This window comes from Colobus angolensis, unplaced genomic scaffold (genome assembly GCF_000951035.1).
Source record: "Colobus angolensis palliatus isolate OR3802 unplaced genomic scaffold, Cang.pa_1.0 Scaffold215, whole genome shotgun sequence".
NCBI lineage: Eukaryota > Metazoa > Chordata > Mammalia > Primates > Cercopithecidae > Colobus > Colobus angolensis.
Window position 1 is genome coordinate 1,327,984 of NW_012115322.1, and position 25,520 is coordinate 1,353,503.

General features: G+C 39.8%; 1 protein-coding gene across 1 annotated transcript in view; it reads left to right on the forward strand.

Moving 5' to 3' along the window:
- The first annotated feature begins 2,419 nt into the window (after positions 1-2,419).
- NEB (nebulin) overlaps positions 2,420-25,520 on the forward strand; it is a 226,170-nt gene continuing 203,069 nt past the window's right edge. The window contains exons 1-10 of the mRNA XM_011943053.1: positions 2,420-2,497; positions 3,100-3,183; positions 3,712-3,776; positions 7,227-7,268; positions 8,970-9,185; positions 11,327-11,434; positions 11,922-12,026; positions 12,512-12,616; positions 13,382-13,486; positions 19,645-19,749. Of these exons, the coding sequence (XP_011798443.1) occupies positions 3,741-3,776; positions 7,227-7,268; positions 8,970-9,185; positions 11,327-11,434; positions 11,922-12,026; positions 12,512-12,616; positions 13,382-13,486; positions 19,645-19,749 (822 nt within the window). The 5' untranslated portion in view covers positions 2,420-2,497; positions 3,100-3,183; positions 3,712-3,740. The remainder of the gene's footprint in view (positions 2,498-3,099; positions 3,184-3,711; positions 3,777-7,226; positions 7,269-8,969; positions 9,186-11,326; positions 11,435-11,921; positions 12,027-12,511; positions 12,617-13,381; positions 13,487-19,644; positions 19,750-25,520) is intronic.

A 25,520-nucleotide genomic window follows, 5' to 3' on the forward strand; every position in this document is an offset into this window, starting at 1 on the left:
ATGGAGTTTGAGGTTCTGCTCATCTGTAGCACTTCTATTTACTCATATAGTGGTTTCAAAAGTAATGTATAAAGAGTGTCTTAGTTCATTTGGTCTGCTGTAACAGAAATCATATAAGCTGGGTGGCTTATAAACAGAAATATACTTCTCATAGTTCTAGAGGCTGGATGTCTAAGATCAGGGTGCTCGCATGGTTGGGTTCTAGGAAGGACGTTCTTTCAGGTTGTGGCTGGCCATCTTGCCCCTGTAACTTCACATGGCAGAGAGAGCACCAGGCAGCTCTCTGGGGCCTCTTTCGTAAGTGTACTAATCCCATTCGTGAGGGCTCCACCCTTATGACCCTATCACTTTCCACACATTGGAGGGTAGGATTTCAACATATAAATTTTAGGGGGACACATTCAGCCCACATAGTAAAGATTTTTCAAGACTAATAACCCCTAAGGATATCAAGATGTGTATACATAGGAACCCTCATTCTGTGTTAGTGAAACATAAAATAGTGTAAGGATTTTGACTGGCAACTTGACAATGTCTATCAGTTTTCAAAATGTGCATATATATTCTGCCTCAGTAATTCTACTTCTAGAAATTTACCTTACAGATACATTTCATATAAGTATACAAAGGTAATGCACAGGGATGCTTACTGTGTGTTTTGTTTTGCATTGTTTTGCTTTATTTTGTAATAGCAAAAACCTCGAAACAACCTAGCTGTCCATTAATAAAGTAATGATTAAACGATTATACTCTATCCAATCAATAGAATTATTTGTGGAAATTAGAGTAGGATATGTTTATGTGATGTTTCATAAAAGATGTCTATTGCATATTAAGTATATTGATTTATGTCAATATCTATATTGAAAATATCTGAAACTTAAAAATGACTAAGAAGGTCAATGCTCATTTTTTACTTTATATGATTTTGTACTCTATGTTTTTAAAATATGAGCCTGTATTATTTTTTAATTCAACAACATGTTTTAAAGCATGTAATGACTAGTAAGTCACAATTCTAGTTTGCAGCTACCAAGTGAGTGATCTCATATTACATAAATATCCTTTGGTCATAAGACCTGTGAGAACATACAAGATGAACAGGTATAATCAGTTAAGATGATAAAATTAAGTTAGATTTTATTTACTACCATGTGAATCAGGGAGGGGGAAGAGGTACATATATTTGAAATATGAGATTACTTTCTCAAAGTCCTGGTCTCAGACATCTGCCCACCTCGGCCTCCTAAAGTGTTGTAATTACAGGCGTGAGCCACCACACCCAGCGAGATTACTTTCTGATGTTCAACTTAAAAAAGAAAAAAGATTGCAATATGTTTGGTCTCAAATGCATATCAAGATATAGGTGACTCACAGGGTTTTGTCTCAACACAGGAGCAACCCAGAGAAAAAGCAGTTCTGTGCCATATAAGAGCCTGTGTTTTCTGTTGCTATGTGTAAGGACATACAGACAGAATAAGATTTTAAATTAGAAAAAATCCTTCAGGAGCAAAGAAAGTGCAAGAGAGACATTAGGCAAGTTTTAAGAAAATTGTTAGATAATTTTTATGAAGGAAATGTCTTACATTCGGATTTGCCAAATAGGGCATTATTTTCTCCTGATAAGTTACTGATTTCCATTTTATCTGCTCTTGCTGTTCAGAAATTGAGCCTGTCTGTGTCCACATTCACATGTTGCTTCTGGGAGCCAGGAGTCATCTGAGTTAATAGAAAAATCACTAACTCGGTTACATATGACAGAGGTTCTGTATTCCTAGCAGCTTGCCTTGTCTAAGGAGGGAGAAGGTGCTAAACAGGATTTGGGTAAACCCTCCTGGTTTAGTAACAGAAAAATGATGGGGTCTAATCTTTCTAATTACACCCTATGAATATCTTATCTAGTGCCATCGTCAAATATTTTCACCTTTAACTTCACTCATCACATTTTTAAAAATTGCTTTTGCCAACTTGATGTTTACTGGGTCTTATTCCTTAGTTTCTTTCACACTAACACCAGTAACTTACCTGTACTCACCTGGTGAACCTTACCAGGGTGAGTACATTTACCACCATGACTGGACAAAAGACGTGAAGAAAACAGTCATGGAAGGGTCAAAGCCTCTCAAAGTCATGCTTATTTTCTACTAAATTCTTTTGCATGATTATGACGTTGAAAGGGGTCTCAGTAAATGGGAAATGCAACCTAAAATTGAACTGCATAGGCTGGAAGTTAGGTAAAATTTGATTCCATTTGAATAGTTCTAAGCAAGCAATTTGTTACCCTTTATCCTTTAGTGGAATTGATGAACAGGTGGTTTTCAGAAGATCACTTGGTAAATTTAGCTTCTGAAATTTGAGCAACTCAGGATCTGATTGGTTGCTCTTGCCACATGATAATTCGGAGCCCAGGCATCACGCTGGCTTTTGCCTGGGGTTCTCAGGAGGGGAGAGTTGGGAGAGGCTTTGCTGCTGAGGAAATTTATTTGGTAGATTGAAGGTAAGGCCAGTTTATGACTTTTTCTGTAATACTCTTTCAGGAGATGTTCCACAACTTCCCTTGAAGTATTTTTCAAAGGCTTGGGCCATAACTGAGGAAATTAGTGGTAGAAATATGGCTAGGAGAGTCTAACCCCATTGCCCTACTAAGGCCCTACTAATATCTGCTATGTACGGTGTGCGATTAGAGTCAAGTCCTTTGCTAACCAATTTATTGCTCGACTGAATCGGCTCTCTTGTCTAACATTTTTTTGCCTTTGGTATTTTTCCCTGAATATATTAGTATGAAAAAGAAGATACATTGCTCTACGTTCCTATATTTATCCTGTTCTACTGGGCTTCATTTGCCCGAGGAGTGGCAGTTTCGCTAGCTTAACAAAACCAGCCACTGCAGGGTATTGGTTTACATGGCAAACATCTTTGGATGAAGGGACAGCTGTTCCAACTCATCATCCACTTCATATCAAGAGACTCACTCTCTGGCAACAAACTGTAGAGGCCTTGAGAGATCCTTTTGCTATTTTCTATATTAGAAGCTTAGGCTAAGGACTGACAATCCTATATGTACTTCAGTCAATGCTTTACAACTTTGTTATTTTTCAGATTTGAACGAGAGCTACAGAAACTAAAGAAAAAGTCTGTATAAGCCGATGGTGTTCGGGAAGAAGATAACTCCATTGCCTTGAGGTTTCTTTTTTTCTTTTAAAATTTATTGACAGATGTATTTTTATGGGTTCCAATTTGAAGCCTAAGATATACAGCAAACAGTGGATCAGGGCAGTATAGAAAACTAAGTCAGGCCTCTGAGAATTTTGGTGCTGGGGAAAAATTTCAGCTTCTTCTGAAACCCAAGCTGGCCTTCTTTCACTAAATGTTTTGCTGGAAAATGTCTTTTCTCTAAGTGTTTGGAAGTTTAAATTCTCTGTTCCCTGAGTCCAAACTCTCTCACTTCCTTACCTCAATTTCCTTTTACAATTTTAACTAAACTGATTATGTAGAAGTAGCAATTCCCAACACTGAAGGAATAAAGAGAAATAAATTTGAAGCTTCTGCTGTTTATACTTGTATTTTAAATGTCTTCTCTCCTTTAGCCTGCAACAATATATGAATTTGTACAATAGTTTAGCTTCAAATTCTATTTTTATGATGTCATAAGATAATTTACGTGCTGGGAATAGACTCTAATATGTTTTCATTTGTGTGGAATATGAAAAGTTTGTAGGTGCCACTACTACTCTGGGAAAATGGCAGATGATGAAGAATATGAGGAGGTGGTGGAGGTAAGATTTAAAAAAAAACACTGACAGCAAACTATTTTGTGTAGTGACAGTCAAAGCCAAGCAGGTGAATTAATCATTCGAAAAATACATTGTCTATTATACTTTCACAAAGAGTCCTCATTCAAAGCATAAGAAAGGAATATTTTATGTTCAGTTTCACTATAATTACGTGGGATTTAGAATTGAAAGGAAATATCACTGTTTCCCACTTTTGCTTTTCTTTAAGCTCTCAAAAACCAAGTTGGAGTAAAGGCAGGTTTTAATTCTTCTAAAACTACTTTCTTCCCCAGTTCCCAACCCCAGTGTTCAAAGGGACAGAGATGAAGAGAAAGTTCTGAAAACGGAACTCTGTCTCTTAGTGTCTGCATAGCAATAGAGGAAAAGATCTACTCCTTATTCTTTGCTTCAACTAGCTAATCATCTATAGGGAAACATGGTTTAGATATTCAGAATAATCATATGCATGAAATTATATGCATATGTGAGACTTATGCATAATACATACACATGTGCACACACACACACATACACGCAAATATAAATAAAGGTATGAAGCTCACAATGATAGTTGGAGCCACACCTTCCCACCAACTTCATTATACTTACCTAAGTGAACAAGACTAGCTTTTGCTTTTGAATTTTGAATAAGAACAAAGACTATAGTGGGTATCTTGAAAATTTTCCTTCCAATTATTGGTGGACATCTAACGCATTTTACAAAGCTGTTAATAATTTATTTTATTTTTTTATATCCTTTTGTTTTTATCATCTTACAGTTTTTCCTCACCGGCTCTTGCCTTTAGCTTCACGTTCTAGAAATAAAATCTAAAGGCTTGGAACTATAATGCACATAAATACAGTGCCATGAATCTGAATGTGCTTAGTAATTACCAATTAATGATGATGATCTAAACACATTAAAATCTCCAAATGCCTAAGGCACTTGGAGGCAGTTGTGAAAATCTGTGCTTTTTAATAAGACTGAAATTAACTGTAAGAGCTACCCAGAACCAAATTTTAGGTGGCAGTACCAAAATTAGTCTTTGGAAAATTATTTTAGTGACCAGTCTATATTTAGATGAAGAAAATTTTATTTATTCTACAAATAAAATTACTTTTATTACTGAAGGATATGAGGGAAAAAAATAGAATGAATCTCATACAATGTAACATTCAACCTCTCTGGCTTAAATGCTGATGACCACATCTTTCATGCTGATATCATCACTAGTGTACATTTTGCTTATGTACCTAAGGGTCAGAAATATCATTATCAAACACTAATATAATTATTAATTAAATTGTCTTCCCTATGATAATAATGCCAGTAACAGTTTTTACTCTCCAACTTAAATATTCCTTGTCTTTCTTAAAATAATTGTGTACCTTTGCTACTGGAAATTGTCCTTAGTGCTAGACTTGATTGATTCAACTAGATGTCATAAAAAAGGAGGGGGGTATTTTTAGACATCTCATCCCTACCATTTTGTTCCCATTACAGCTTCTGGGTCTAACCAGTAGGTGATAAATGAATAGACTGCCTGCCAGAAAGTATTGAACTGAGATCTCTTTGACCTCAAAAAAGGTTATGAGCATAGGAGGGTGCAGAATTCAAAAAAATGGCCAGGGAAGATTTTAGAAAATAGAGAGGAACTAGCTTTAAAAATATGCAGAAAACAGAGAAGAACTGGCTTTAAAAATATATCTCCTTGGGATCTTGGACATTGAAATAAAGTTTTACTGTTCTCTCTACTCCAACTTAAACTTGGAAAGAAAGAGAAAGAAGCAAGGATGTACTATCTAATTAGTGGCACAGCTCTAAAAAAAGGGCGAGATTTGGCATACAAGTTAACGCCAACCATTTAAATAATGTTGCCTCTTTTATAAGCGTATTTCTAAGATGGATTTACCAATGGTGAGAGCCCAGCAAAGGTAAAATTGAATGGTTTCCAAGGAGCTGCTTTTAAACTTGGATGCTGAGAAAATCCAAAATAGTTGTGAATCTTCCATTTTATTTTAATATTTCTTCTGAAGCCACTGATGTTTTGTGTGACTGGAGGAATGACTCTATGTGGCGTCAGCATCAAACAATATTTTCTAGAGTGTCCAAATGATGTTTCTCATGTGCTGAAAGTCACAACTGTAAAGAAGCAAATTTCAGTGCTGTCAGTGCTTGTGATTTTTGTTGCTATGTGTAACGACATACAGGCAGAATTAGATTTTAAATTAAAACAATAGCTCAAGAGTAAAGAAAGCACAAGAATGAGGAACATTAGGCAAGTTTTAGACAATTGTTAACGCAGGTGAAATAGCGCAGGCGGCCTATTGACAATGGTTAAGTAATCTGATGACACTTCACTGAACCAAGAATACAGGTCATTGAGGGAAATTTTGCATCTTAATGTTTTCCCTTCCCTTGAGTGCTGTATGTTTTGGTGTCAAAGATAAGAAAAATGAAGCATAAAGTGTTATATATCCATTTTTTTTTACTAAGAAATGAGCCAAGTGTTTCATCTTTATCCCTTTCCTCACGTGCTTGGCCTAAACGAGCCTCTCCTTCTGTTCACCCTACAGAGCAGGGTGAAGCTAAGGACAGGATTCCTCTCTCCTTACACATCTGAAACCAAATGTCAGCCAGTTCCTTTCTGCATCTATTTATTGCTGGTGATGTCAGAAGTAGAACAAAAGTAGACTCAGTTTTAGATCCAGGCTTCAGATCCCTCATGCAGGCCATGATGACCTCAGAGCCACTATGGCAAATTGCAGCCTGTCTTTCCCTTCATCACTTCGTGATGAGGAATCTTCTCATTTTCCCCTTCATTCCTTAGCGTTTACCAATTTTCATATTAGCACCACTCTGTTTAGGACAATCACACTATTGAAGGGGACTCATGCATCACTCCAGAAGAAACTTATTACTTACTAATCAGGAGGGTATAGGAATAATTGAGATGTGGATATACTTTGGGATCTTATTACTTCCATGATGCAATCCATTTAAAAATGTATTCACACTCGAGTTTCTGTTTTAGTTTACCGTTAGTTTGCAAACAGTGAGTTTTATCACAGTTCCTCTCTGCCCAACCCACACACTCAGAATCTTCTTATTGTATTCTCTTCTCAGCAAATTCTATCTTGGTGACCATAAAAACAAATTTCCATGTCCCAGTAAAGTAAAATAGCTTCTCTTGATTAAAAAACAGCCTCATACACTTTTCTCAGCCCTCTGCATCTCTTTGTCCATTTGGATGGCATTCACTTTAGCTTTCCTGAAGTATTACAAAGTGAAGATGGGTTCCAAAATATGAACAGGCTCCTTCACCTAGCCCTTTCCCACAGACATTCCAAATCAACCGAGCTAGTGCAGTCACCTAAGTGGTTCAGCTGAGGTACAGGAGAGGTGGTTTCTGCTTTGGTTCTCTTGCCAATGCCTTTGTGCTCTATTTACAGTACTACACAGAAGAAGTGGTTTATGAAGAGGTGCCGGGAGAGGTAAGGCCCAGCCCACAGCTGCATAAACTGCATTCTCATTAAAGCAGGAAGAGCTTTCTCCTTTCTCATACTCCCAGGGCCACAAAGATGGCAAAAGGGATTATCTGACAGAGGATCACTCACCTACCTGTGCCCAGAAGCTGGTGTGAAAGCACAAACATTACCTGTTTGATGGATTATTTCACCTTTTTTTCCTATTCAACAAGCCCAAGATGGCAGGGGGTGGTTCTCCCTATTGCTCCTGTGGAATTTTTTTGTGTAGGTGATGCTAATTATAATAATGTCAGTGGCTATCACCATTCTCCAACAGCGGCAGGAGGGCATGGCCTTGGCTTTGTGATTGGCATAGGGACGAGCAGTTTTATTGTGTAGAGTTGTAACTTGTAGGTCACCATCTCTGCCACCAGGGATGGTGCCTCCAAGGCTTTGTCCCTGAGGATGCATTGAAATGCAACTCAGATTTTAGCACATTAGGAATTCTAAATAAGCTATTACCATAAATATTCCAAGTTCAAGCTCTTTTTTTTTTCAAGGTGAAATACCTTTCTCATGCTTTATTTTCTGCATGCAGCTGTTTCTCTTTGAGCATGACAAACAGTGATATGGAGGGTTAATCCTGAAGCTTGTTCAGAGAACCTGTGACTGCATAAAAACTAACGTCTGTAGATGCTGTAATTTGGTTAGTTTCTCACAGTCAACCATGCCTTAGTAATCATGGGCAGAAAACAGAAAACAGCCTATTAGCAATGATGTGGCAACACCAGAGGGGGTTTTTATAAATGTACAATTTCCTTACCAGGTTCTCTTTTCATAATTGATGCTAGAATTCTTTGGTACAGATGATATTAGCTGTGAAGGGAAGGATACTGTGAAATGGATTGAAGACTTGGCTGCTTATCTTTTTTTCTTACATGCATTATTTTTAACCTTGGACTAGACCCAAACTTGGGGTCTTAGTATCTTCCACTATAGCCTGCTGTAAGAAATAGTAATTTCTCACCTACTGCATAGATAGGACTGTTGTGAGGATAATTAGCCCATTGTGTTGTCATCATTATTCTTGTCCACCTAAGCATTTATTAGTGTAAATGGCACTCCAGTTCACATTAATTAACTGACTAAGCCAAGGGAATGAAAATCTCATATAATATTGATGCAATTCATTTTTTTTTAAAGTTCATTATTCTTTGTCTCCGATCTACAGTGGAGAATGCCTAAATCCCTGTGGAACAAACGACCAATTTTCCCTTAGTCACTTACAAGTTAATATTAAAGTCAATAATTTGAGCTTTGTTTGATTATCTTAACCTTTTGTTCCCCAACCTCAAGTTTGCTTTTACTTTACCCAGACAACTTAAGATTTTCAACTGTTTAAAAAAAAAAAAAAAGTTTATTGCTGATTTTCCCCCCTACTTTGAAGTATTTGAGTGTCTTTCTGCAAATGCAAACTTAAGGCAATATTGCAAAGTAATAAGGAGTAAACTTTTTATTCCACACAATCCTGACAATCAGCATTCAGATTTATGTAACATAATGTGCCTTCATATGGCTTATAGTGTGCCGTTTCCTGCTTTGGCTTACCTTAGATATGGAGAAGTAACCCCAGGCATGTAAATCTGATTTGGAGTTAAAATAATATATACTGAGATCACAGTAGCACAGTTTTTACTTTCACAACAATGTTGAATATCAAATTTTCAGACAATAACAGAAATTTATGAGACTACAACGACAAGGACGTCTGACTATGAGCAATCGGAAACTTCCAAACCAGCTCTGGCACAGCCAGCTCTGGCACAGCCAGCAGCAGCAAAGCCAGTGGAGAGGAGGAAGGTCATCCGGAAGAAAGTGGATCCTTCAAAGTTCATGACCCCCTACATTGCACACAGTCAGAAAATGCAGGATCTTTTTAGCCCAGTAAGTTTCAAACAACTTCTGTTAACCTAGTTTGATTATTAAGAAATTACTGATCTCAACCCACTCTGTTTTGGATGCTGGCTGGATTTTATTTCTCACACTTGTATGAAACAAAAACTTATTTTGCAAAATATAGACTCTTGTGACTGTTGAATTTTCCTTTTATGTAGTTCATTTATACCATTGCAGTGTAAGAAAGCATTCTTATTGAAATCATTCCTGCAAAATAAGCATAAGGCCAATCATAAAGCATTTATTGGTATTTAATCAGTATTAATTAGCCAATCTAGAATAATGAAATCATAAATACAGATTTAATGTAGCCCAGTTCATGGAAGCTACATAACATATTTAAACAATGTCAGCAGAAGAGCTTCTTAGTAGACTAGCTAACAGCATATAAAAAGGTATATATAAAGAGGTATAAAGTGAAGAAGAACATTTATTTTAAAAATTCAAGATCAGACTAAGAACTCATTTGAAATTGAGGCTCTGAATGTTTGGCTCTACTTTAGAACAGTGGTTATTAACCATGGCTGCACACTGGAACCCCCTGGGAGTTTTAAAACTAACGATGCTCAGGCCATTCTAGTTTAATTGGCTCAGAGTTGGGCCTGTGCACAAAGATTTTTTTTTTTTTTTTAAAGAAACAGAATCTTTCTCTGTAGCCCAGCCTGGATCAAACAGTAGCTTGATCATAGCTCACTTCAGCCCCAGACCCCTGGGCTGAAGCAATTCCTCCTACCTCAGCCTCCCTAGTACCTAGGACTACAGGTGCATGCCACCATGTCTGGCTAATTAGAAAAAAAAATTTTTTTTGTAGGATCGCCTAATTTTTTTTTTTCGTAGAGGCAGGGTCTTGCTATGTTGTCCAGAGTGGTCGTAAACTCCTAGCCACAGGTGATCCTCCCACCTTGGCCCCACAAAACTTTAGAATTATAGGCATGAGCCACCATGCCCAGCCCTGTACAAAAGGATTTTTAAAAGCTGCCCAGATGATTCTAATGTGCGCCCAGGATGAGAATCACTGCTCTCAATGGTCCCTGATCTTTAAATTCCCATGTACAGTTCTGTAAGTTACACTGACTGACAGCAGATTCAGATACATTTCAATGGGTTTAATTTGTTGATTGTCTATGATGGGCTGAGGTCTCACTGGGTAGCTTGATTAAATGTCCTCTGAAGGCTTAAAAAAATGAAATATAGCTTAAGAGAACATTGGAGTATATAAGACTAAAGTTTATGTCAAAAACATCCTATTGAGGTTAAGCAATACATATTCACTTTTGGTTAAATGATAGCAGCTCACTATTTGGTAAATTCCTAGTTTAGAGCCTTGAATAATCTAAGACAAGTTTACTAGAAATGAGATTTTCTTACCTTCTTTAGTGCTGCAGTATTCAGCAAAGATAGAATTTTTTGTCAATATATTGCCATAAATTCTTATTAATTCAGATCCTATGAACCTAGAATTTCTGATGTTCTGAATGCACTGTCAGTAAAGGTCTGTAATAGTTTTTAAGTGGTTAGTAACCAAATCAATAGTATAATTTAGATTGTTGACTACTCCACTCAAGAGTACTCCGAAAACATTTATAATGGTAAATTGTGCACATTATCATTAAAGCAAGAATTCATTGTGTATTCAGCAGAAATAATAAAATCACATTCCTAAATTTACAGAATATAATTCAGACCTGCCATTAATTCAGCTGGTGTCTCAGCTATCGTAACTACTGAAGTTTAGCTGCAACTTCTGAATTGAATATTTTTGCATTGTATTAGCAATCAAATCTTTTCAGAATTAACTCAACTTCTATATTTATTTTCTAAAATAATTGAGGTTTAGGCTTTTTATACATGCATTGAGACAAAAAGGATTGAAAGAATCATTTTAGGGTATTTCCAAGACAATAGTCTATAATAAATTTGTATTGTCTCCAAGATCCAACCATGTTTAGGAGAAGCAATTATCAAATCTATTTTAGTTTTTGCTGAGAGTCAGGGTAGGGGACAAAAAGAAAGCTACTACAACTGATAATTGTTATAACTTGAAGGATTTTTAAAATCAGATGGGGTGAGTATGTTGCCTGAAATTCTCGCTGCTGTCTTGTTAGGCTAATATCTGATATCCTTTTCAGAATAAATACAAGGAGAAATTTGAGAAAACAAAAGGACAGCCATACGCCAGTACAACAGATACCCCAGAACTTCGCAGAATCAAAAAAGTACAAGATCAACTCAGTGAGGTGGGCTGTATTGCTGAAATAAAGGATAGGGACATTTCAAAATACACCTATTGCTGGGAATTGTGGGCTCTAAATATGTGCTGTGAGAAAAAGGAGTTGAATTACCATGAGCTAGTTCACAAATCTAGAAAAGCATGAACCATAGATCATGTTGCTGTAAATGTGAACCCAAAGAAACTTCTAAAAGCTTGGTTTAGCAACTTGGTTTAACAGGAGACTATGAGATGGAAGCTCCAACTCACTGTGGTTCTCCACACTGTAGCACAGTAAGGCCAAGAAGCAGCAGGCTGGAGATCCAGCCAGGAAAGCAGACAATCTGTAAGTGCAGGTGCTCCTTTGAAGATCACAGTTTTCCAGCTAAAATGCAGAAACTATGCTTTGTGTTGCAGACCTAGAGTCACTGGAGTAATGCTCTGTGGTTATAAGAAATTCCTTAATATACTCACATGTTCATGACTGTCATGAACTCTGTGCATTATTTGAGCAGGTTAAGTATCGAATGGATGGTGATGTTGCTAAGACTATCTGTCACGTAGACGAAAAAGCAAAGGATATTGAACATGCAAAGAAAGTGTCGCAGCAAGTCAGTAAGGTAAGCCAATGATATGGATGGCTGGGGTACTCAGTAGCATGTGCATCACCTCTGCGTTGTCTTAGAAGAGAAAATTGAACAGGCCTGATCCTGCTCACCAGCCTCATGGGCAGTGTGAATTCAATACCTGTATTCATCAAGAAGGCTGCACAGATGAGTGGCCTGTAGAACCTGTGGGTGGATGGAAGAGTCCCCCTGCCCAAAGAGGCAGCTGTGACTTGGCTCCAGGCTGTTGCTGCATGGAGTCCCAGTGTCACCATAGAAGCTGAGGAGCTAAATTTTTAATTGAAAGGAATTAGCATTTTCAATCAAAACCTGACTATGGTAGCAAAAGTAGTATAGGACGTTGGCATGGTCAATGTTTTCCTAGTAACACGATGGCAGCCTTTGAGCAAGGACACCTTCAGGAGTCTCCCTTTGTTGTTTAAATCCTCATGCCTTTGGGTGAGACCTCAAGCCACAGGTCCTCTGCTCCTTCTGTCTAGGTTTTATACAAGCAGAACTGGGAAGACACCAAGGATAAGTACCTGCTTCCTCCTGATGCCCCTGAACTTGTCCAGGCTGTTAAGAACACCGCCATGTTCAGCAAGGTAAGGGCCTGCTCCATCCCCACTTCTATCTTCCTATGTCATCTCATCATATACTTCATGTAATACTTGGTAAACTCTCGATCATCTGGAATACAATTTCCCAATCTATTTATGAGTAGCCTTGAGACATATGAGACTGCAGGGGTAGGGCTTGGCAAAAAGGAACTGAGAGAAAAGCTCCTAGGCAGAGTGGGGAGAGGGTCATTTGGGAACCTGAGCAACCTGGGGGCAGAGGGGAGTGTCTGTGGAAAATAAAGGTGCTGTGGAGAACCAGCTGAGAGAGCCACAAAGTAATATCTCAAAATTGTCTTTAGACCCTGTGCTATACTTTAGATGTCCCTGGCTGTTAACTCTAATTAGAGGTTTATTTTGTGACCCAACTTGCAAGTGTCCTATATTGCCCTCAACTACGTGAAGTGCTTCCTGGCTCCTTACATTGTGTTAGCACTTGTAAGTGCTATTGATAAACAATGACAAATAATGTCAAAACAACAACAACAACAAGGCAGGTAGAGTTACAGAGAAGAGATGAAACAAAATCAGACACATCTGCCCCTCTGAAAATAAGAAAAAACAGGGCATGCTATCAGTAAAAATGACTTGGGTTGGATGGAAAGGGGGAAGTTATCTGTGAATTTCATTTACCTTTGCTCTCACCTCGCCCTTGGTTCTTTAGGTCATTGATGGATGAATTCAAAACTGCATTTTGTATAAATGTGACCCTACTTCCTCCTAACTTTTCTTTTTCTTTTTTTTTTGATTTAGAAACTGTACACTGAAGACTGGGAAGCAGACAAAAGTATGTTTTACCCCTACAATGACAGCCCAGAACTGAGGAGAGTTGCCCAGGCCCAGAAAGCTCTCAGTGATGTAAGTGAAATGCAAGTGGCACCATTTAGGTGTGCAGAGTCAGGGGAACTTGAATTACATCTTCTGGCCAGATGCTCACTGCAACTCTTCTTTATAAGAGGCTAAATGCTGTATTTCAGAGGAGTACATCTAGAATTGTTATAATTTATGATGTCTCATTTAGATTAGGTATAATTTATACTTTATATTAAATATAATCTAGTCCAATTTCCTCTTCTTATAGGTGGCAAACCTGAATCTGGGGTTACATTAGTTAGTGGCAGAGCCTAGGCTTGTGAGCTCAAGACCAGTATTCTTCTCCCTGGAGCATGAGTTCTTCTTTTCCCTTGGCTCTGGTTGAAGTTGTTCCATGACAACACAGTGGCAATTTTTAAAAACCTATTGTAATCATAGCCACCTTCCCAAATCTATTAAGTAAGCAATGTTATGGAAGGGTTGTGCCTTGCTATCCTAATCATCAAGTCCAAATAGTGGTATGTTTCCCTTTTATTGTGTGTGGGACCTGACTAGTGTACTTCTTAAAACATATTTGTGGCTGTGTGTGGTGGTGACTCACCCCTGTAATCCCAGCAGTTTGGGAGGTCAAGCAGGGAGGATTGCTTGAAGCCAGGAGTCTGAGATCAGCCTGGGCAGCAAAGCAAGACCCCATCTATACAAAATATATCTTTTAAAAATTAGCCAAGTGTAGGGGTGCATGCCTGCAGTCTCAGCTACTCAGGAGGCTGAGGTAGGAGGATCACTTGAACCCAGGAGGTCGAGGCTACAGTGAGCTATGATCAAGCCACTGCACTCCAGCCTGGGCAACAGTGAGACCCCCGTCTTAAACAAACAATGACAACACTAACAACACCCAAACAAACCACAAACACATTTGTATAGTTATCCCACAAAGAGCTCTTGCTATCAGAAGATACTTCAGGTAGTGAAAAATCAGTGATCCCACTTGCCAGAATTTTGGTATCCTAGACCTTGAAAACCATATGTTAGAGGAACTTAAAAGGCTTAATAGAGTCCTTAGGCTTGAAACCAGCAGCAGCAGCAGCAGCAGCAGAGAGACCCACTTGGGCCTAGCACTCTCCCTTATTTTGAGGTACTTTCTTACATGACCATTGGATTTGCGGGGAGGCCATGTTGGAAATCCGGACCGCAACTCGTCTTCAGCAGAGCCCTGCATTATAAAGTGATAAGTTATTTGACATTCAATTGTCAGTTAGATCCCTGGAACCTCTTTATTTATTTATTTATTTATTTTTTGAGACAAAGTTTCGCTCTGTCGCCCAGGCTGGAGTGCAGTGGTGTGATTTCAGCTCACTGCAAGCTCCGCCTCCCGGGTTCACGCCATTCTCCTGCCTCAGCCTCCCGAGTAGCTGGGACTACAGGTGCCCGCCACCATGCCCGGTTAATTTTTTGTATTTTTAGTAGAGACGGGGTTTCACTGTGTTAGCCAGGATGGTCTCGATCTGCTGACCTCATGATCCACCCGCCTTGGCCTCCCAAAGTCCTGGGATTACAGGCATGAGCCCCCACACCCGGCCTCCCTGGAACCTCTTATACTCAATTTGGACTTAGTAAGCCAGTTCAGACTGATTGGGATTTACTTCTAATGGAATCTAGGGTCTGATCTTGCCGTGAACCAAATTTATGCATCTCCAATTTCTGAGGTCTAATTTCTAATGCCACCCTCTTAATATCACCTGCAAGTTTAGTGGACATCTTTTCTATTTCATTTTCCATGTAACTGGCTAAAATATAATACAGATACACTCCTATCCTTTCATTGTTAAGTTAGGAAATAGAGAAGGTATAACAAAACTTTGAAGTCATCTAGCACATGGTACCAATTTTAATGTGTGAGTACTTCTTGCTTCTCTTTCAAGATTAGCTTTTTGATTCTGTATCTCACAGATTCACAATATTGTTGCATGGCTGTTATCAAGTGATCAGCAGTTATTTATTGAAAGTCTATTATGCACGCACACCTGGCAGGATAGAAAAGTACTACAAGCAGTTTTCATCCTTTCCTCTGAGAATTTATAATCAGGTTGATAAAATAAAAGTATGATATATCAAACAAGAAAAAAGTTAAAAATGAAACAACAGTCTAATACTTGCTACAAGGCAGACAGAACACGTGTGAGTAATCAGAGAAGGCCATGTGGAGGTGGTGGTCCCGAGAGCATGGGTGGTGATGAAGAAGAAAGGCATTTCGAGTAGAGGGAACACTCGAACAAAGGGACACAGGTAAAATGAGGTCTCAGTTTTAAGGGACAAGGGAAGTGAATGATGTGAGTGCCTCATTTGGAGGACACTTGTGAGAATGCTGGCAGCAGGACCTTGAAAGGCAGACAAAATTGCTTCGACATGGAATGGTAAGAAATAAAGAGGCATCATAAGATTTTGGAGCAGAAAATAGTATGATAAAAATAGAATCTGGAGTAATTTTGATGAGCAATATGATAGATCGAGATTAGGAAATACAGGAAAAACTGGGTAATTTGGAGAAATCTATTTTAGTAATAATTAGGGCAAAGGAGAGGAAGAAAGGAATCTGAGGGTAATAAGTATGAATAAGCATAAATGGCATTGGCTATTGGAGCCAAGGGAGAGAAAGAAGCCCTAGAGGAGCCTCTGACTGTGGACTGGGGGTCTGGGTGAGTAGGGGAACAGCTGACAAAGATGCGTTAATGGAAAGAGAAATGGAGTAGAGATGATTGAAGGAAACTTCAGATCAAGGCATGCTATGGATAAATTAGAAAGTACCATTGCTCAGGTGTGAGACCAGGGCAAGAAATTAATATTTGAGAGTCATGAGAACAAAATGATAGCCAAAGACATGAACATCTATGAAGGAAGCAGAAGAGTGCATGGCCAAGGGCAGAGTTTTGGAGGACACCCACACTTGGGACTGAACAGGAGCCAGCAAAAGGATGAGGGAACAAACAGCAAAGTTGAAGAGGAACCAGGAAATGCCATGTCATGTAAGCCTGGGAGAGGTTTCCAAGAAGACACTTAATCTCCTATCTCCCTTCATCTATCAAATGGAGAGATGAAAGGTTACCTTCGTACCATTCTAATGCTATGGACTTTGAACAATGAAAGTTGGCCACATGTTTTGAGCAATTACAGTAGAAGATGTAATGAAAGAGAACATACAATAATGAAGTAAAGTCTTCCATGCTATTCCTCAAAAAGATGTGGCAGTTAAGGCATAGCTTTTATTTTTATTGCAGACCAAGTATGCACTCAGTATCAGATTACTGACACGCCTCTCAATACTGTTGTCAGCACTGTGAACTTCTACAATTATTGGGCACAGAGCCCTAAGCAAGCTGTTGTTTGCAGAATGTACCACTGGGTAGGCGCATAGATTTCTGGCTAAGGGCTTGGGTTTAGAGGCTGTTGCTACCTCTCCTGTATCTTCTTCTTGTGTCCTTCTTAATCTATTTATCATGTTTTCCTTATTACGTAAGTAGAGACAAACTACTTTGCACACACTAAGAGTCTTTAAGCTGATGCACAATACTGAACTCTTTTTTTTTTAAATCAGATCATTCTCTGTAATGGCAGAATTCTAACTAAACAGAATTCTGAAGAAGGTTCCTGAGAAATTAGGATTTCTAGATTTGATTTGTCTGAAACTTCTTGGCAGGATGTCCTACTTAATAAGCATTTCTCCTGTTCAAGTGTTGCTTTTTCCCTAAGGACTTAACTAACCATGAAAAATTCTGTTGTCCTATGCCTAAAATAGTCTTCAGTCTGTGTTTTTGTTTTGTTTGGTTTTTTTGTTTTGTTTTGTTTTGTTTTTGTTTTGAGACAGGGTCTCACTCTGTCGCCCAGGGTGGAGTGCAGTGATGCAATCTTGGATTATTATAACCTCTGCCTCCCAGGCTCAAGCGATCCTCTCGCTTCAGCTTCCCAAGTAGCTGGGACTACAGGTGTGCACCACCACACCCAGCTAATTTTTGTATTTTTGGCAGATACAGGGTTTCACCATATTGCTCTGGCTGGTCTTGAACCTTTGAGCAATTCATCTGCTTTTGCCTCCCAAAGTGCTGGGATTACAGGCGTGAGTCACCGTGCCTTGTTTAATTTATTTAAAGGAAATTAAGCCAGGCTTGTTTGTGGAATTTGTGTAAATACATTTCAAAATCTGTCTTTTGTATCCCAATTGATCTGCTGTCCATGAAAGCTTTTGTTATAGCCCCTAGGTAGATATTATTGGGATAAAATATAGTTAGACTTGGTTAAAGTATAAAGATGATTGGGACCTTGGGATTATTCCACTGCCTTACCTGATAAGTCAGAATACTGCCATGAGGAAGGGAAAATAATCATAGCAATCTCACAGTTGCATCATGGAAGATTAGAAAGATAATTCTCCTCTTGAGACATTCCCCCGTGGCCTCAGTGTGTAAGACACACATTGAGATGTCAATCATTGACTCTTGCTCTAGCTAGGTACTATGCAGACCACGAGGGTTCCCAAGGATAGGACATCTTTTTTGCCATCCCACAGCTCACAGTCAAGAGGAAAGAGACATGTAGACAACAAATTACAGTGTCATATGATGACCCCTTTAAAGGAAGTAATGGCCAAGTTGAGTGAGATCCCAGGAGAAGGTCATCGCATCTGGCTCAGGAGTCAGAGAAAGCTTGGGAGGGGAGTCATGCTTGTCCTGAGCCATGGAGAGGAAACAGCGGTTTGTAGACAGATGGGGAGAGGGAACAGCACGTACAAGGCCCTGAAACATCTGAGGGCTTCATGTGTCTGGGGATCTATGAATAGTTCTGCATTTTTGGAAGCAGGGGCTAAGTCTGGTGGAAGGAAAAACCAGAGGAGTCAGTAATGAAGAAAGAAAGGATGGCAAGAGAGAAGGATATGCATGATTTGTGGGTACCATACTTATTTTAAGGTGATAGAAGTCTTTTATAGGCTGAAGTGAAGGAGCTAATGAAGAAGGAGAGGTTGGGGTTGTGAGAAAGAGGAGGGATGACAGAGAGCTGTGTGCAAAGGATGTGCTGGAAGGGGAAGCACCCTGGGTGCAGGAGTCATTCCCTCTGAGGGATGTTTCTCCTCTGAGCCAGCACAGGGGTTGGAGAGGCAGGGATGAATATGGAGAAGATAAGTGTGTAGCGTTTCTTTCCTCTATGAAAGAGGAAGCTGAGAGTAAGGTGGAGTTGATTGTGAGCTTAAGGACAGTGTTGGGGTTTTAGACTGGCTGCTGACAATAGGGACTAACCAGAGACACATAATGGGCTGTGCAAGTTTCCTTGAAGACAAAATGGCATTTGTATACCATAGGGTCATAGGGCACAGAGCCCCAAGCAAGCTGTTGTTCACAGAACATACCACTGGGCAGGCATGTTGATCTCAAGTGAAGTGCTAGGGTTCAGAGGCTCCCTGCCCTGTACCTTCTTCCTGTGTCCCTCTTAACCCTACTTATCATGTTAGCATTGCCTAATCCATGGAGTTGTGGGTTTTCTTCTGTGGCATTCAGCATCCTAGGCATAAGAACAGAGGAAGCTGGCTGGGTGCGGTGGCTCACGCCTGTAATCCCAGCTTTGGAAGGCCAAGGCAGGCGAAACATGAGGTCAGGAGATCGATACCATCCTGGCTAGCACAGTGAAACCCTGTCTCTACTGAAAATACAAAAAATTAGCCGGGTGTAGTAGTGGGCACCTGTAGTCCCAGCTGCTCGGGAGGCTGAGGCAGGAGAATGGCATGAACGTGGGAGGCGGAGCTTGCAGTGAGCCAAGATCGAGCCACTGTACTCCAGCCTGGGTGACATAGCGAGACTCCATCTCAAAAAATTAAAGAACAAAGGAATTATATGGTCGAGTCGATCCAAGGCTAGGGGCTTATTAAGTCAGTGTGATAAAAAGACAAGGGGTTGGGAGTTGAAGATGCTGGTTAAGAGAATAATTGCAATTGCAAACCAGAGCATGCAAATGACTGGAAGAAAGCAGATCTAGAGCCATGAGTCCTGAGGAGGAGGGAAGAAAATTCAATGAAATAGAAATCACTAGCAGTACTGAGAGCAAGGGTATATAACATCTAGAAGGACAAATTATAACATGTTACACTAAAATTTAGGACTTCAAATAAAGATGAAAGCATAATCGTTTTTAAAATACATCCCTGTCTTTTATCTCATCAGGTTGCCTACAAAAAAGGTCTCGCTGAACAGCAAGCTCAATTTACGCCTCTGGCCGATCCTCCAGAAATAGAATTTGCCAAGAAAGTAACCAATCAAGTGAGCAAGGTAAGTAAATAGAGCTGGGACATTGCCTCCCTTGAAGACGCTGCTTAATAATTTCAGCCATCAGAGAGGGTTACTAAAGGTGAGCCTGAAGAGTAAACACAGACACTCGGAGTATTTTTACATATGACCCCCAAAAACTCTACAGCAAAAGCAATACATCCATAAACGCCAAGAGCTGTGTTAATAAATGTTTAGCCAGCTGGACAACTCAGCAATTGATAAATGTGAAAGTCACCTTTTGAAAACAGAAGCCATATCCTAATGTCACTTGACGTTTTCACTTATGACAGTAATACTACGGAGTCACCAAATAACCACACATTTCCGTGAAGAGCTGGTTTAAATTCACAGTGAAGACCTTGTATAGTTGGATCCTATCAGTCAGACTTGACAAAATAAGAATGTGTCTCAGACATAGCTTAGTTAACAGCAGTGGGCAGTGGACCTCATAACTTTTAAGGCCCTAGCAAACAGCTTAGTCTCCCTATATTTAGGCAGTAAACTGGCTCTGAGGAATGTGGCTCTGATGAGGAATGCGGAGAGACAGATGCTCAGCGGATGAATAGGCCCATGCTAAATTCCTATTTTAAATTGGTCCAAATCAGGCCACTTTCTTCTGGGATACTGCTGCTTTTAAATACTTTATCTTGCCCTCTGTGGAGATGAGTGTCGGTTTGTTCTGCTTGAATTTTGACGAAACCTCAAGATTTTTGTCTTAAGCATTTTCTGGGCAAAGTATCTAGTAGAGAAGGATGAAATGATATGGATGATGATGTCTATTCAGTGATGTTTGTTAGTGTTTGATATTGGAGATTACCTAACTATGTAACTGTGAGCTGTTTAGATAAAGAATCTAGTAAGTATAGTAAACTTTCACTAATAGGAATGCTACCAATCTGAAATTTTGCCCAAGGCTAAGCAGAAATTAACTTTTGAACTGTACATAAAAACATGGTCCACTGAAAGTGTTGATATTGGCCGGGCACATTGGATCAAGCCTGTAATCCCAGCACTTTGGAAGGCCAAGGTGGGTTGATCACCTGTCAGGAATTCGAGACCAGTCTGGCCAACATGGTGAAACCCCATCTCTACTAACGATACTACAAATTAGCTGGGCGTGGTGATGGGGGCCTTTCAGCTAATTGGGAGGCTGAGGCAGGAGAATCACTTGAACCTGGAAAGTGGAGATTGCAGTGAGCCGAGATTGCACCATTACAATCCAGCCTGGGCAACAAGTGTGAAACTGTCTCAAAAAGAGAAAAAAAGAAAAAAAAAGAAAGCATTGATATTGTAAGTAAGATGGGGGAGGACAATTTATCTTTTTGCAAAAAAAATAAAAATGTATTTTCAAGTGGTCATTTAGAAAGGAAAGGAATCTATTTTCAAATTTTTATTTAAAGTCTATTTTAAAAGGTACTTTACTAAGGAAACATTCTTTTGCCTTATTTGAGTATGCAGTGGGGATTCTTAAAAGTAATTTTTGAAAATCACTTTCAAACACCTCTATAATCATTCTCTCCACCAATTTAGACTTGCCAGTTGGTTTAGTGCTGCACTCTCCAGTACAGTAGCCACTAGCCAAATGTGACTAGGAAGCACCTGAATTTGATCAGTATAAACTGAGTATATAAGTCAGCTTGGGCTTCTACAACAAAATACCGTACATTGGTGGCTTAAACAATAGACATTTACTTTCTCACAGTTCTGGAGGCTGGGAGTCTAAGATCACGGATTCACTTCCTGGTGAGAGACCCCTTCCTGGCTTGTAGATAGCTGCCCTCTCATTGTGTCCTCACACACGGAAGACAGGGAGCCAGCTCTGATCTCTTCCTCTTCTTCCTCTTCTTATAAGGATGATAATGTCATTATGGGGTTCCCACCCTCATTACCTCACCTAAACTTAATTGCTTTCCAAAGCCCCTTACCTCCAAGTACCATCACATGGTACTTGTGAGTTAGGTCTTCAACATATGAATTTGGGGGGCGGGGACACAGACATTCATCTCATAACAGTTAGTGTCCAATATGTGAGAAATAGACACTGAATCTTGAATACTTAATTATGAAAAAAAGAAAGTTTCAAATTAATACTTTTATGTTGATTACATGTTGGAATGTTAATTTTCACATTTACTGGGTTCAGTAAATTATATTATTAAAATTATTTCCCACATATTTCTTTCTACTTTTAAAAACGTGGCTGTAAGAATGATTTGCATTATATATGCATTGGATGGCACCATTCTAGGTGGGCAAGGTGACAATGTTGGGTACTTTGAAAGCATTGCCAGAACAGGCTTTGCCCTGTGGAGTACTAATATGAGCTAAGGGGAGGGTGGCTGTGGAAAAATGTCACTGGATTTGGCCATGGTGACGTTATTTATTTCCAGTCTTAACCCAGATTTCTGAGTTCTTAATGACTATTGTGCATCCAGAGTAATAGTTGTGTTGGGGAGAAATGCTTGTGATTGGTAGAACTCCACCCAACAACAAACCATCCAACAAGGGAGGCACAGGGCTGCCAAGAGTGACTTACTCTGGTACTGTCTTCCCTCCTCACTCTCAAGATGCGTTGGCCCATGTTGCAACAGCATCATATCCTCTTTCTCCCTAAAATAGGATAAAAATCTCCTTTATCTACCCTAGAATCTAAAATATAATTTTTTTTAAAAAAACCTCCTTTATCTACTCACTCGCATGCATTTAAACTCAATATCCCCTTGTTGAATCGTGTCTCCCAGATCCATCTGTTGGTGCCAAGGGGTCCTCCTTGGCCCACTGAAGGTTGGCTGAAAAATCAGCTTGCAAAAGGCAGATTAATTGGAGAAACTGCATACAAATTTATTTAATGTGTACACACGGGAGCCTTCAGAATGAAGCCCCAGCTCCCCAGGGGTGCAGAAGCTTATATACCATCTTGAGGTTACAGAAAGACTATGAACTTGGATCCTGGCAAAACAGGTTGTGGGGAGTGGGGAGAAGAGGAATTCTGTTGAAGGGCAAGAAATGATTACTAGGGAGAATTCCATGGGTTTGAAGAACATACAATAGTCTGGGGCAAAGTCTGTTGGCCCACAAAGCGAACAATGGTTTATGACAGGAGCCTGTCCAGGTTTGTTGACAGACTTTAGTCTTCCTTCCTGCACTATAGGTTCAGTTGAAAACTCAGGGAAGTGGTCAGAGGGAATTGTTTTCTTCTGTGGTAGGTCCGGACCTTAGACAGATAAGGAAATCTGAGCCTGTGCTTTGGGAGAGGTAGAGGATTGAGAGATAGGATGGGGGTAGAGGGATGGCGGGGAAACAATTTTTCTTCTTAGTGGGTCTATCTGGTCTTTATGTAGGAAGAAGTCTCTTCTAGCTTCCATTAATCTCTAAGGGCCTTTAATTCAAAATACTCATTATACTAGGGAGCCATATTTCGGGGTGGAGTTCTCTGTGCATCCTCACATCCTTTTCTTACAGCTTCCAGTTCAGATGGTAATGATTGCATATCTGCAGTGATTTCACTAATGTTAAGTTCCATTTGCCATCCTTCCTTACTATACCTGTCAGAATCAATTCTCTCACCTTTGTCTTTGGCCAAAACCATCAGTTACATGCTTCCTTCTGTCTCCGCTGTATTTTGTAGCTCTAACATAGATGAACAGGCAGAGCTGTTCACAGAAACAGGCCTTCCAGGTGGGGAAACTATGCACACCATGACTAGCTGAAAGTGCAGCCTTGAATGCAACACTGGGAAGTCGTTTTAGTTTCTCTGTACCTGCCTCTCTGCTACCTTCCAGATCCACAAAAGAAAAGATATGAGATTTTAGGTTGGAATTTACCACTGATACCAACTGAAGACTCAATTTAAAAAAAAAAAAAATCTTTTAGTAACATAATGTTATAGAGCATGAAGATACCAGGCCCTGGTCCTCTAAAACCATGGAGATTCTTCTATCACATAGAATTGGGAAGATTTCCATTGATTTCGCCAGAAGAGATTTGATTGAGTCAAGCAGGCAGTGTTAGGCCCACTGTGGGCAATAAAAATACAAGCTGGGTTCTTTATACCCTTTCTGCAGGGATAACTTTTCTATGAATGGAACCATCAGGAGTCCTAGTGCTTAGCTACTCATAGAAAAAGAGAAAGGTAATTAACTGGCTTCATATTCCTTTCCATTGATAACCACATAAAAATCACAGATTCAGATGTTGAAAGTACATAATGAAGCCATGTGTTTAAGCAAGACACCAGGGTACCCAGTTTATGGCCCCACGGAAGTCCCCTCAGCTGACCTCTGAGGAGAAGGGAAACAATCTTACTGTATCTATGGACACGTGGTCACCTTCTTACCCAGAGAAGGTGTCCCAGAGCTTGTAATTGGCCTGACATACTTTCCTCTGTTAAACAAACCAAAAAAATTCTAGAGAAGTTAAACTGACTCTTTCTTCCAAGTTTCCATTGGTCAACCGCAAATACAACAGAGCTTGGAGAGAAAGGTTTCCCCCTAACCTTTCTCTCCATGTGTTTGGATGTTGGGAAGGTTGAATGTTGGACCCTGACATGAGTAACCCATCTTCACGTATTGTACAAAAGCTCTGGCCTTACTCTCAGACTTGCAGAGTGAGACCCCTTGGCTGGGAGAGAGGTATGTGTCCCTGTGGGACCCTCTCTCTATGTACCCCCCCAGGAACACATGCCTCTCTCTTCCTCTCACTCCTCCACCTATGGACCCTTGTTCTTTCAACTTCTCTCTTACCCACAAATGAGACAGAAGGCCATAATTTCCTAAGTAGCCAACAAGCTCCAGCCTTCTCCTGTGTCATGAAAATCTTCCCAGACTTGGCAGTGCTCAGGAGTGGATTGTGAGAGTTCCAGCTCCACCCTGACCCATTTCAGCTCCTGAATAGGAGGAAATAACATGTTGTAGTCCATGAAGATTTAGAAGGAAGGAAGGACTTTGGATGAGGGGGTTGAGTGATCTTAACACTCTTGTTTTGCATCTTGTTTTAATATCTTCTTGAAAACAAGACATCTATCTCTTACTGTGAGAATTAATCTCCTGCTCAATTATCCTTAACAAATCTACATATGCAATGCCTGTTTCCTGATAAATGCCCAACATTTAGACCTCATTCAGAATATCTGCTATCTTCTTGGCCGGGTGTGGTGGCTCATGCCTGTAATCCCAGCACTTTGGGAGGCCAAGGCAGGTGGATCACCTGAGGTCAGGAGTTCCAGACCAGCCTCAACATGGAGAAACCCCCTCTCTACTAAAAATACAAAAAATTAGCCGGGCGTGGTGGTGCATGCCTGTAATCTCAGCTACTCAGGAGGCTGAGGCAGGAGAATTGCTTGAACCTGGGAGGCAGAGGTTGCGGTGAGCCAAGATTGTGCCATTGCATTCCAGCCTGGGCAACACGAGCGAAACTCCGTCTCAAAAAAAAAGAAAAAAGAATATCTGCTACCTTGTCAACTTTAAATTATGTTTCAAAGTTCTCTGGATCTCAGTTTTGGGGATCAGGCCCAATTGCCCCTTCCCAATCCTAAGGTTTTTCTCCTTTGACAACAAGCAGGAGGTAGGGCCATGTCCCTCCAAAAAATGATACATTAGGAGATCCTAACCTGAGGTATGTGTACATCAAGAACCTCTGAAGTTACTTTGTGAGCATTTTATAGCTTTCTCAATTTCTTGAAGAGGTCTGTCTCCAAAAAAACATTAGAAACATTTCTATAAGTAGTCTTCGCAAATCCAAAAATCAATGTTATTGACTTCTGTTCTTTAAAT